The sequence below is a fragment of the Marmota flaviventris genome, chromosome 10 (genome assembly GCF_047511675.1).
Source record: "Marmota flaviventris isolate mMarFla1 chromosome 10, mMarFla1.hap1, whole genome shotgun sequence".
Lineage (NCBI taxonomy): Eukaryota > Metazoa > Chordata > Mammalia > Rodentia > Sciuridae > Marmota > Marmota flaviventris.
In genome coordinates, this window is record NC_092507.1 from 54912505 (window position 1) to 54926696 (window position 14192).

Sequence of the window (14192 nt, forward strand, 5' to 3'; positions counted from 1 at the left end):
CCAACACAAAGGAGAGACAACAGAGATATACAAAACGAAAAAAAATCTATAGGAGAGAGCAGAAATACAGCAATCAAATAGAGCTGGAAAGTAACTTGAACAACATGAAAAAACAAGGGAAAAAAGGAGTACAAACAATGCAGGACAACTTAAATCTACAGGAGGACCTAGAAGCATCAGAAACATGGATAGGGAAAGAACTCAAGGCATACCTAACTCAGATGGAAAGGAATATTAGAGAAGACATGAGACAGCAAGTCCAAGCAATGAAAGTATATTTTGAAAACGAATTAAACAAACAAATTCAAATGGCAAAGAACGAGCTTTACCAGGAGATAGAGATTTAAAAAAAAAACCAAACAGTAATCCTAGAAATGCAGGAAACTATAAACCAAATTAAAAACTCAAATGAGAATATTACAAATAGGCTAGATCAAGTAGAAGTCAGAACATCAGATAATGAAGACAAAGTTTATAAACTTGAAAAGAATATAGTCAACACAGAAAAGATGCTTAAATCTCATGAGCAATCTATTCAAGAGATATGGGATGTCATAAAAAAACCAAATTTGAGAGTCATAGGGATAGAAGAAGGCATAGAGATTCAAACCAAAGGAATGGAAAACCTATTAAATGAAATAATTCTAGAAAATTTCCCAGAGATGAAAGATGGAATGGATTGCCAAATCCTGGAAGCCTACAGGACCCCAAACATTCAAAACCGTAATAGACCAACTCCAAGACATATAATTATGAAGATAGCCAACATACAAAACAAGGAGAGAATATTAAAAGCTACGAGAGAAAGGAGGCAGATTACATTCAGGACTAAACCAATTAGGTTAACAACTGATTTTTCATCACAGACTTTGAAAGCGAGAAGATCCTGGAACAATGTATTTCAAACGCTGAAAAATAATGGATTCCGACCAAGAATACTGTATCCAGCAAAATTAAGCTTCAGATTTGACAATGAAATTAAAATCTTTCACAATAAACAAAAGCTAAAAGAATTCGCAGCCAGAAAACCAGCACTGCAAAGCATTTTGAGCAAAATACTATAAGAAGAGGAATTGAAAAATAGTGCCCAAAACTAACAGCGGGAGGTATCTCAGTAAAGGGGGAGGAAAATAACCAAAAAGTAAAAACTAGCCAAACTAAAATAAATAAATAAACAAACATGACTGGAAGTACAAACCGTATTTCAATTGTAACCTTAAATGTTAATGGCCTAAATTCACCAATCAAGAGACATAGGCTAGTAACCTGGATCAAAAAAACAAATCCAAACAATATGCTGCCTTCAGGAGACTCATATGATAGGAAGAGACATACACAGGCTGAAGGTAAAAGGTTGGGAAAAATCATACCACTCATATGGCCCTCGGAAGCAAGCAGGAGTGGCCATACTCATATCGAATAAAATCAACTTCAAACCAAGTTAATCAAAAGGGATAAAGAAGGACACTATATACTGTTAAAAGGAACCATCCACCAACAAGACATAACAATTATCAATTTGTATGCACCAAACAATGGTGCTGCAACGTTCATAAAACAAACTCTCCTCAAGTTCAAGAGTCAAATAGACTACAACACAATAATTATGGGTGACTTCAACACACCGCTCTCGCCATTAGACAGATCCTCTAGACAAAAGCTGAATAAAGAAACTACAGAACTCAATAGCACAATCAATAACCTAGACTTAACTGACATATATAGAATATATCAGCCTTCAGAAAGTGGATACACGTTCTACTCAGCAGCACATGCATCCTACTCAGAGATAGACCATATATTATGCCATAGGGCAAATCTTAGTAAATATAAAGGTGTGGAGATAATACCATGCACCATATCTGAACATAATGGAATGAAACTGGAAATCAATGATAAAAGAAGGAAGGAAAAATCCTACATCACATGGAAAATGAACAATATGTTACTGAATGATCAATGGGTTACAGAAGACATAAAGGAGGAGATAAAAAAATTCTTAGAGACAAATGACAATACAGACACAACATACCGAAATCTATGGGACACAATGAAAGCAGTTTTAAGAGGGAAATTCATTTCTTGGAGTTCTTTCCTAAAAAAAAGAAAAAACCAACAAATAAATGAACTCACACTACACCTCAAAAACCTAGAAAAGGAAGAGCAAAACAACAGCAAATGTAGTAGAAGACAAGAAATAATTAAAATCAGAGCAGAAATCAACGAAATTGAAACAAAACAAAAAACCATTGAAAAAACTGATAAAACTAAAAGTTGGTTCTTTGAAAAAATAAATAAGATCGACAGGCCCTTAGCCATGCTAACGAAGAGAAGAAGAGAGAGAACTGAAATTACTAACTTACGGGATGAAAAAGGGAATATCACAACAGACACTACAGAAATACAGAAGATAATTAGAAAAGTATTTTGAAACCCTATATTCCAATAAAATAGAAGATAGTGAAGATATCGATAAATTTCTTAAGTCATACGATCTGCCCAGATTGAGTCAGGAAGACATACACAATTTAAACAGACCAATAACAAAGGAAGAAATAGAAGAAGCCATCAAAAGACTACCAACCAAGAAAAGCCCTGGACCGGATGGGTATACAGCGGAGTTTTACAAAACCTTCAAAGAAGAATTAATACCAATACTTTTCAAGCTATTTCAAGAAATAGAAAAAGAAGGAGCTCTTCCAAATTCATTCTATGAGGCCAACATCACCCTGATCCTGAAACCAGACAAAGACACTTCAAAGAAAGAAAACTACAGACCAATATCTCTAATGAACTTGGATGCAAAAATTCTCAATAAAATCCTGGCGAATCGAATACAAAAGCATATCAAAAAAATTGTGCACCATGATCAAGTAGGATTCATCCCTGGGATGCAAGGCTGGTTCAATATACGGAAATCAATAAATGCTATTCACCACATCAATAGACTTAAAGATAAGAACCATATGATCATCTCGATAGATGCAGAAAAAGCATTCGACAAAGTACAGCATCCCTTTATGTTCAAAACACTAGAAAAACTAGGGATAACAGGAACTTACCTCAACATTGTAAAAGCTATATGCTAAACCTCAGGCTAGCATCATTCTGAATGGAGAAAAACTGAAGGCATTCCCTCTAAAATCTGGAACAAGACAGGGATGCCCTCTATCACCACTTCTATTCAATTTAGTTCTTGAAATACTAGCCAGAGCAATTAGACAGACAAAAGAAACTAAAGGCATAAAAATAGATAAAGAAGAACTTAAATTATCGCTATTTGCGGATGACATGATAATATATTTAACAGACCCAAAAGGGTCTACAAAGAAACTGCTAGAGTTAATAAATGAATTCAGCAAAGTGGCAGGATATAAAATCAACACGCATCAATCAAAGGCATTCCTGTATATCAGCAACAAAACTTCTGAAATAGAAATGAGGAAAACCACTCCATTCACCATATCCTCAAAGAAAATAAGATACTTGGGAATCAACCTAACAAAAGAGGTGAAAGATTTATACAATGAAAACTACAGAACCCTAAAGAGAGAGAGAGAAGAAGATCTTAGAAGATGGAAAAATGTACCCTGTTCATGGATAGGCAGAACTAACATCATCAAAATGGTGATATTACCCAAAGTTCTCTACAGGTTTAATGCGATGCCAATCAAAATCCCAACAGCATTTCTTGTAGAAATAGATAAAGCAATCATGAAATTCATATGGAAAAACAAAAGACCCAGAATTGCAAAAGCAATTCTAAGCAGGAAGTGTGAATCTGGAGGTATAGCGATACCAGATCTCAAACCGTACTACAGAGCAATAGTAACAAAAACAGCATGGTACTGGTACCAAAACAGGCAGGTGGACCAATGGTACAGAATAGAAAACACAGAGACCAATCCACAAAATTACAACTTTCTTATATTTGATAAAGGGGCTAAAAGCATGCAATGGAGGAAGGATAGCATCTTCAACAAATGGTGCTGGGAAAATTGGAAATCCATATGCAACAAAATGAAACTGAATCCCTTTCTCTCGCCATGCACAAAAGTTAACTCAAAATGGATCAAGGAGCTAGATATCAAATCAGAGACACTGCGTCTGATAGAAGAAAAAGTTGGCTACGATCTACATACTGTGGGGTCGGGCTCCAAATTCCTTAATAGGACGCCCATAGCCCAAGAGTTAATAACAAGAATAAACAAATGGGACCTACTTAAACTAAAAAGTTTTTTCTCAGCAAGAGAAACAATAAGAGAGGTAAATAGAGAGCCTACATCCTGGGAACAAATTTTTACCCCTCACACGTCAGATAGAGCCCTAATATCCAGAATATGCAAAGAACTCAAAAAATTAAACAATAAGATAACAAATAACCCAATCAACAAATGGGCCAAGGACCTGAACAGACACTTCTCAGAGGAGGACATACAATCAATCAATAAGTACATGAAAAAATGCTCACCATCTCTAGCAGTCAGAGAAATGCAAATCAAAACCACCCTAAGATACCATCTCACTCCAGTAAGATTGGCAGCCATTATGAAGTCAAACAACAATAAGTGTTGGCGAGGATGTGGGGAAAAGGGTACAATTGTACACTGCTGGTGGGACTGCAAATTGGTGAGGCCAATTTGGAAAGCAGTATGGAGATTCCTGGGAAAGCTGGGAATGGATCCACCATTTGACCCAGCTATCGCCCTTCTCGGACTATTCCCTGAGGATCTTAAAAGAGCGTACTATAGGGATACTGCCACATCAATGATCATAGCGGCACAATTCACAATAGCTAGACTGTGGAACCAACCTAGATGCCCTTCAATAGATGAATGGATAAAAAAAAATGTGGCATTTATACACAATGGAGTATTACGCAGCACTAAAAAATGACAAAATCATGGAATTTGCAGGGAAATGGATGGTATTAGAGCAGATTATGCTAAGCGAAGCTAGCCAATCCTTAAAAAACAAATGCCAAATGTCTTCTTTGATATAAAGAGAGCAACTAAGAACAGAACAGAGAGGAAGAGCATGAGGAAAAGATTAACATTAAACAGAGTTGAGTGGGGGGAGAGAAAGGGAGAGAGAAGGGAAATCACATGGAAATGGTAGGAGACCCTCAATGTTACACAAAATTACACATAAGAGGTTGTGAGGGGAAAGGGGGGGGGGGAACCAGGGAGAGAATTGAACAACAGCAGATGAGGTAGAGAGGGAAGACGGGAGGGGAGGGGAGGGGGGATAGTAGGGGATAGGAAAGGTAGCAGAATACAACAGTCACTAATATGCCATTATGTAAAAATGTGAGTGTGTAACCAATGTGATTCTGCAATTTGTATTTGGGGTAAAAATGGGAGTTCATAACCCACTTGAGTCAAATGTATGAAAGATGATATATCATGAGCTTTGTAATGTTTTGAACAACCAATAAAAAAAAAAAAAAGACTACATTGCTGAGGAGAGTAGATGACAGTAGTATATTAGCTATCATTAACAACAGATAATTCTTAATGTCCTAAGTAGACTTTCCTTATTCTACTACAATATTCCTATTATTCATAGTGAGTTACAGGAGCCATTTGCTACTATTATACTGTAAGGAATATTACGGAGTAAAAATTTTAATCAAATCAATATTTCAATATTTGAAGTGATCAGTTGATTATTCTAAAATTCCAATAGTTTTACATGATGTCATTTTAAAATAAACTCAGAATTCTAAAGAATATTACCTGTATTGTCTTAATGTTGGGAATATTCAATTTTTCTATTGATCTCATTTCAGGTGGAATAAGTAAGTTTCTTGATACAGTCAATTTGCTTTGATTTGCACCAATATATCCTTTGTTTGGAGCTTTTCTTGTGGCAATAAAGCTAATAGACTTCCTTGGTAATAGTGAGGCATTATTCCTGTATCAGGAAAAGACAATACAATACAAGGATCCATGATTGAAAAGAAAAATCAATACAAACAAAAAAGGTACACTTTTATTTATAAACATGAATAATCTAACCATATAACATGAAATAAATAACTGCTTGAGAGATTATTTTGCATAAGCATAGTTCTAGAGAGTTGATATACACTATGTGACTTTTATCCTCACAATAACTCTAAAAAGTTGCTATTAACTTTTTTTGGGGGGTGTGTGTGTGCAAGGGTGGAACCCTGGGGGTACTTTATTACTGAGTAGATCCCTAGTCCATTTATTTTAATTTTGAGACAGAGTCTTAGTAAATTCCTGAAGCTGGCCTCCAACTTAACATTCTTATGCCTCAACCTCCCAAATTGCTAGGATTATAGGCATGCAACCAAGTGCTCTATTAACAGTTTATGTAAAATCACAGAGGCTTAAATAGGGAAAAAATTCTTACAAGAGTTGAGATTTGACACAGGATGTAAGATTCAAAGGCTGTACTGACTTTTGTGAGTCTTATATTCTTACTTATAAAACAGGGATTATAATAATATCTAACTCACAGTTTCTTATGAGTAAATGAATTAACTTTGGTATTATGGTTAAGAAGTGTCTGGCACCCAGGAAGCACAAACACTCTGGAGTTACACAGGCAGGTTTAAACAGGAAAGAATATCATGTTCCCATCTGAACAAATAATGATTTTTTGAAAAATTTTTTTAGTTCTAGTTGGACACAATACCTTTATCTATTTTTATGTGATGCTGAGGATCAAACCCAGTGTCTCACATATGCTAGGCAAGTACTCTACCGCTGAGCCCCCAGCCCCAAATAATGTATGATTTTTAATAAGAAAAGTTGTAATCTAAATATTTGTGTCTGAAAGAAAGAATTTTACTTTTGGATTTTGTTGAGAGCCACAGCCGAAGGGGCCCCAGCAAACTTCCAGCTGCCAGCAAACTTCCAGCTGCCAGTTGATGATTGGCTCACAGCGGCCCCAGCAAACTTCTAGCTGCCAACTGATTGGCTCCTCAGCAGTGATGCTCATTGGGCTGTTTCCCCGCCCTTTCAGACCACAGAGCTGCTCATTGGGGGACTTTTTTGGCTCCGCCCACACAACCCAGCCAATCAGCCTCAACAGCAGGAGGAGTGGGGGAGGTTGAGAGGCTTGTGGGAAGCCAGTGGTGGCAGTTGGGCTCTGAAGGTTTTTCCTGAGGAGCTGTTTTGTTTGGTGTGTGTGGTTCTAAAAATAAAGTTCGTTTCTTTTGACAAGTGGCTCCTGAATTGTGCCCAGCCAGACTGCGGCAGGATTTACTCTGTAAATTCCTAAAAACAGAACCTACTTTCTATTCATTCTAGTATTCTGTACTATAGTTTTCTATAAAATGAGGATCATCTTCCCTTAGCTTATAAAAAGGAAATATTCTGCCAAAGAAAACATTTTAATAATACTTTTAATTGTTTAATCATAAAAGATAAAACAAGAATAAAATATCTTTAAATGACAATTATCAATCCAGTTTTCATATTTATTTTCTTCACAGCATTGTTATCACTATTTGACATTTTGTTTCTTGTTTTCCACTCTTCTTAGAATGTAGGCACATTTACGGTAGAAACTGTCATACTCATTGCTATGTTCCTAGCACACAGCCTAGGGCCTCATATATCATAGGCGCTAAATACATACTTTTTAAATTAATGTGAAGATGAATTCCATTTGCACACTATTTCAAACATGTTCAAGTATCCTACCCTATTTCGTTTCTAAAGGACTATACTATCCTGACAATACAAATAAAAGGGTTTCAATTATGTAAAAATTCCTTCATATCTTTTCTCTACCTGCTTAAAATTCTGCTTCCTGCAAACTCATCAATATATTCTTATCTTTTTTCCTCATTCAATAAGAGTTGATATTCTATAAGACTAATATTTCTAATATTTTATCTATGTTTTGAAATGTGTCTCTTCTAAGGAACTCTTCTTCATGAGTAATCCCAAGTCTTTTAATCATATTATTTCCCCAAGAACATGCTTCAATCATCTCATCTTTTCTTTAGCTATGCCTTCCTCTACCTATTAATACATCTCTTCTCCCTTTCACAGTTCAGTTTTCTAAAATATTAGTCAATAATACTGTCTCTTTTTCTTTTTTTTCTGTGATGCTTGCTAAGAGCCAAGAATATGATGCATGGCATTTTTGGTCAAAAGGTGACGCCAGCTAGCCATTGAGATGATATGATTATGTTAAGATTTGCATTCATATGGATATTGGACTCCTGCTGTTCACCTAGGCCGGCTACAGGACTCCTGGAGAGTTCCCATTGGTTGGGGAAGTACAGTAGGAGGGAGTTCCGGGGGAGGAGCTCTCTCGGTGGTCCGAGAGGAGGCGGCGTGTGTGGAAAAAATCTTCCCGGGCGGTACCGGACATTGGCAGCAGTTTCAAAAAATAAACTTCGTTTTGAACAGCCAACAATAAAAAATTAAAAAAATAAAAAATAAAAAAAATAAACTTTGTTCCTGCTTGAGTGGCTCGTGATTTTGTGCCCAGCCAGACTGCGGAAGATGCTGGGGATCAAATCTAGGGCTGCATGCATCCTGGGCAAGTACTTTACCACTTCATGTCCCACCCTGTCTACTTTTTTTGCTTCTCTTATCTAGTTCCAATTTTTCATTAATATCATCCATTCCTTCAAATTGTTGAATTCAAGGCACTCTTCACCTTTGTAGCATCTGACAGTTGACTATTTCCCTTTATGAAAAATTGACTTCTCAAATTGGTTTCTATGACACCAGTTTCTTATTCTTTAACCTCCTTGAGACCTCTGATCTTCCATTTTCTACTAATTAATCTTTTAGATTTCTCTTCATTTATAGCTAATTCAAAAATCCACAATACATCAGTAGAATCATTCCTTTGTTGCTACCGTCAAGTCTCTTATTTTTCTTTCTCCTTAAGTTTTTGCCCTAAGGTCCTTTTTACAAAGTCCAGTCCTCAGGGCTGGAGTCGTAGCTCAGTGGTAGAGCGCTTGCCTGGCACATGTGAGGCACTAGTTTCAATCCCCAACACTACATAAAAACAAAGAAAGAAAATAAAATTATTGTGCCCAACTACCAAAATAAATAGACAAATAGATACATAGATAAATAAATATATAAAAGATGCAAAATCCAGTCCTCATGTTCTATTTTTCCTTTAATAAACTCCTCCTTCATATATTACAACAGGCTTGAACCTCAGCAATCTATTTTCTCATTATATACACCAAACCTGGTTTCAATGGCCATCTATATTCTAATACCATCACTTCTGTCTCTCTTCTTCCATGGGTGCTCTCTCTCCAATATTATCCCTGCCATAATTATTGAGTATTTCAATATCCATAAAGCTAATCCTTCTACTACCGTAGCTTATTAGAAAACTTACATAAATGATGTTATATTGCTACTTCAACCACTTACCCTGATGATCAATATGCTTGACCTTGTCTTTAGAAAGGTCAATGCTTACTTCCTATTTTTTCAGTTTAAACACTCTCTTAAACCACAACATCAACAATCCTTCCACTCTATTATGATCTTTAAGTCCAGATGCTACCATGCTTTTCTCTTATGTACCTCTTCTCTCTTGATCTTAAAAGTTATCATAGTTGATAGTTAATTATTATAATCATTCCTTTCTTACATTCTCATCCCCTTTTCCCTTCTTTTATGTCATAACACTTGCTGGTAAAACCAAAACCATGGTGAATTCCAATCATGCTCTTACTTTAACCTTGCACCTCTGTATTAACCATGTTTATAGCTTCTATAAATCTGATGTTTAAAAATGTGCCCTACATGTCAGACATAGCTTGTTCTGGACAATATGGAAATATGCCTAAGTTACACTGTTCCTTGGTTTCCTGCCTCACTCATATCTCCCAGCCCCAGAAGTCCTCCTCTTAGGAGGGGATTTTTCAAATACATATCGATCAACCGCAAGTCCACACTCCTGACAACCTCTTTTGAAATCCCACATTCTGGACCCCAATACTTGTTCCAATCATTCCACTGTCAAGTGCCAGCCCAATAGATAGCCTCTATGCCTCAAAAACAACTAAAATTATTCAAAATAGCCAATCCTGTTTATACTGTCTTACCTATTCCTTCTGGAAGAAACCAAAAGAAAAGCTCTCATTCACAGTAAACCTCCCCATACCTACCCTCAACGCTAAAGCAAATAATCATTTCAATATTCTTATCTTACTTATTAGCAGCATTTGATCTAGCTGTTCCTTCTTTTTTCTTTTTTTAACTTGGATTGTGGGACACTCCCTTTACCTGGTTTTCCTCTTAGTTTTTCTGTAGCCTTCATCATTAAACTTCTCTTTTCTTTCTATATTCATAGCCTAACGAACTCATTCAATGCTATGACTTAAATGCCATTATGTGAAAATGAATCCATAATACATAACTCTAACCCATATACCTACCTGCCTACTTGACATCTATAAAGGAAATTTAGCAAGTCCAAAACTGAATTCCTGGTGTTAACCACCACTACCATTTCACCCTTTTCAGGAAATTTACTTCTTATAGTCCTTCCCATTTTTTTTTTTTTTAAGGATATTCTGTTCTCCCAGGTGCTTAGGTGAAAAAAAGTAAAAATATATCCAGAATCCACTCAATTGTCATCATCTTTATTGCCATTATCCTGGTCCAAACACAATCTTATCTTTTTTGGATTACTGCAGTGCTCTTTTAACTGTCTTTTTACTTTACCTGGATCCCCTGAAATCTATTCTCCACACAACATATAGTGACCTTTTAAAAGCACAAGCAAGATCAATTCAATTCTTATTAAAACTTGTAACATATAAAATAGTCATATTTCACAAGAAAACTTAAATCCCAAAAGGACAATTGAAATACCCAAATTTAATCAAGAACTCATAGGCCATGTGTTTGAGCAAATTTCTTAGTATGTTTCTTTACTTCTCTGTAAATTAAGGTTAATAACACTACCTAATTCAGAGTTAGGGTGATCATTAGTTTTATTTCTAAAGTACAATGAGGAGATAAAAATTATAAAATAAAAATTTAAAGACTCAAAGAGAAGGTAATAGGGTCAAGGAAAAAAACTGGAGAGAAAAAGAAGAACCAGATAGGAGGCATTCAGGCAGGCAATAAATGAACCAGTAAAGTCCAAGGTTAAGAAATTTAAAAAAATCTTCAGGAGGATAATTATTGTCAAATGCTCAGAGAGATGGAAAGAAAGATTGAATCTGGTGACCTCTGAAATCTTTAGGTTATGATTTAGGTTATAATTCTTTGAGTAGTTTCTAAAAAGCAATAGTGACAACAGATAAGAATTAAGGAGTGAACAGACTTTCTTTTGGCTTCCAGTCCAATATGTAAAGCCCTTGAAAGTAATCTTTTTTATTTTTGATGGTACTGAGGATTGAACCAAGGGGTGCTCTACCACTGAGCTACAGCACAAGATGTTTGTTTTCTACTTTCGTTTAGGTCCACCAGAAAATTGAGATCATAGGGGAAAGAACTACATTGAAAATTAAAGAGGTAGGTGAAAACAGAATAGCAGTGTACAGAAAGCAAAAACTGCCAATGGAATAAGTAGTGGTAGGAAAACTTAAAGAACAATTTACTAATTACTGAAGACTGAGTGCAGACTACCTTGAGAGATAAAAACTGGGGATCCAGCATTATGGAGGGGCCCATACTTTCATTTTCACCTTCATGAGTTCACCAAGTTCTCCCGATGAAAATCAGAGACAAATTCCCTCAGGGTTCCAGCAGATGGATGGGGAGTAACAATTCTGAAATACACACAAAATGTTCTGTTCTCCTAAACAAAGGCCCATCTTCAAGGAAACTATTTTAAGAACTTAACCAACTTGGGTTTTACAACAGCATAATGGATGCAGGAAAAGAAAATACCCAATTCTAGCCTGGCACGGTGGCATATGCCTGCAATCCTAGCAGCTCTGGAGGCTGAGGCAGGAGTATCATGAGTTCAAGGCCAGCCTCAGCAAAAGTGAGGCGCTAAGCAACTCAGTAAGACCCTCTCTCAAAATATACCCAACTCTGATACCTATTAGTTATCTTGTCCCAATTAAAGAGAAGAAAAAAATGCTAAGAAACACTCATAAAGTTTACACCTCAGGGATAAAGGCCCACTAAAAGATTTAGTTGTTGGATTACAGAATACATCCCCTTCTCCCTAAATCTTGCCACCACCACACCTGGGGTCTGTTAATAGGACTAAATTAATTACCACTAAAGAACTACAAGGCTCAAGGCTCAAACTCCACTTAAGAAGGAGGCTCTATCTACTATGGTAATAAAAATGGCATGCTATTGGCACCAAAACAGACCCATGGTACAGAATAGAAGACACAAAGACAAACCCACATAAACACAGTTATCTCTTACTAGACAAAGGAGCCATAAACACACACTGGAGAAAAGATAGACTCTTCAACAAATGATGCTGGCAAAACTGGAAATCCATATGTAACAAAATGAAATCTGCAAAAAACTCAAAGTTGATCAAGGACCTAAGCATCAGACAAGAGATCCTGAGCCTACTAGAAGAAAAAGTAGGTCCAACTCTCCATTATGTCAGCTTAGGAACCAACTTCCTCAACAAGACTCCTAAAGTGCAAGAATAAATAAATGGAATGGTATCAAACTGAAAAGATTTTTCACAGCAAAGGAAACAATCAAGAACGTGAACAGAGAGCCTACAAAACGGGAGAAAAATCTTTGTCACCTGCACCTTAAATAGAGCATTAATCTCCAGGATATACAAAGAACACAAAAACTTAACACAAAAAATCAAATAACCCAATCAATAAATGAGCTAAAGATGGTGAGCATTTTTTCATGTACTTGTTGATTGATTGTATGTCCTCCTCTGAGAAGTGTCTGTTCAGGTCCTTGGCCCATTTGTTGATTGGGTTATTTGTTCTCTTATTGTCTAATTTTTTGAGTTCTTTGTATACTCTGGATATTAGGGCTCTATCTGAAGTGTGAGGAGTAAAGATTTGTTCCCAGGATGTAGGCTCTCTATTTACCTCTCTTATTGTTTCTTTTGCTGAGAAAAAACTTTTTAGCTTGAGTAAGTCCCATTTGTTGATTCTAGTTATTAACTTTTAGATACCATCTCACTCCAGTTAGATTGGCAGCCATTATGAAGTCAAACAACAACAAGTGCTGGCGAGGATGTGGGGAAAAGGGTACACTTGTACATTGCTGGTGGGACTGCAAATTGGTGCAGCCAATTTGGAAAGCAGTATGGAGATTTCTTGGAAAGCTGGGAATGGAGCCACCATTTGACCCAGCTATTCCCCTTCTCGGTCTATTCCCTAAAGACCTAAAAAGAGCATGCTACAGGGACACTGCTACATCGATGTTCATAGCAGCACAATTCACAATAGCAAGACTGTGGAACCAACCTAGATGCCCTTCAATAGACGAATGGATAAAAAATATGTGGCATTTATACACAATGGAGTATTACTCTGCATTAAAAAATGACAAAATCATAGAATTTACAGGGAAATGGATGGCATTAGAGCAGATTATGCTAAGTGAAGCCAGCCAATCCCTAAAAAACAAATGCCAAATGTCTTCTTTGATATAAGGAGAGTAACTAAGAACAGAGTAGGGTCGAAGAGCATGAGAAGAAGATTAACATTAAACAGGGATGAGAGGTGGGAGGGAAAGGGAGAGAGAAGGGAAATTGCATGGAAATGGAAGGAGACCCTCAGAGTTATACAAAAGTACATACAAGAGGAAGTGAGGGGAAAGGGAAAAATAATACAAGGGGGACAAATGAATGTCAGTAGAGGGGGCAGAGAGAGAAGAGGGGAGGGGAGGGGAGGGGAGGGGGGATAGTAGAGGATAGGAAAGGCAGCAGAACACAACAGACACTAGTATGGCAATATGTAAATCAATGGATGTGTAACTGATGTGATTCTGCAATCTGTATATGGGGTAAAAACGGGAGCTCATAACCCACTTGAATCAAAGTGTGAAATACGATATATCAAGAACTATGTAATGTTTTGAACAGCCAACAATAAAAAATAAAAAATAAATGAGCTAAGGAACTGAACAGGCACGTCACAGAAGAAATACAATCGGTCAACAAATACATGAAAAAATGTTCAAAAGCACAAGTATTTAGAGAAATGTAAATTAAAACTACACTGAGATTTCATCTCACTACAGTCAGAATGGCAATTATCAAGAATATAA

The 14192-nt window shown here is 36.5% G+C and overlaps 1 protein-coding gene across 3 annotated transcripts in view; it reads right to left on the reverse strand.

Annotated features, from left to right (window-relative positions):
• The window catches only part of Dnai4 (dynein axonemal intermediate chain 4), a 117559-nt gene that overhangs the window by 99225 nt on the left and 4142 nt on the right, over positions 1–14192 (reverse strand). For 2 of the 3 annotated variants that reach the window (XM_071617938.1, XM_027949563.3), the window contains exon 2: positions 5739–5916. The exons of the other annotated variant lie outside the window; for it this stretch is intronic. In XM_071617938.1, the coding sequence (XP_071474039.1) occupies positions 5739–5916 (178 nt within the window). The remainder of the gene's footprint in view (positions 1–5738; positions 5917–14192) is intronic. 3 annotated transcript variants of the gene reach the window in all.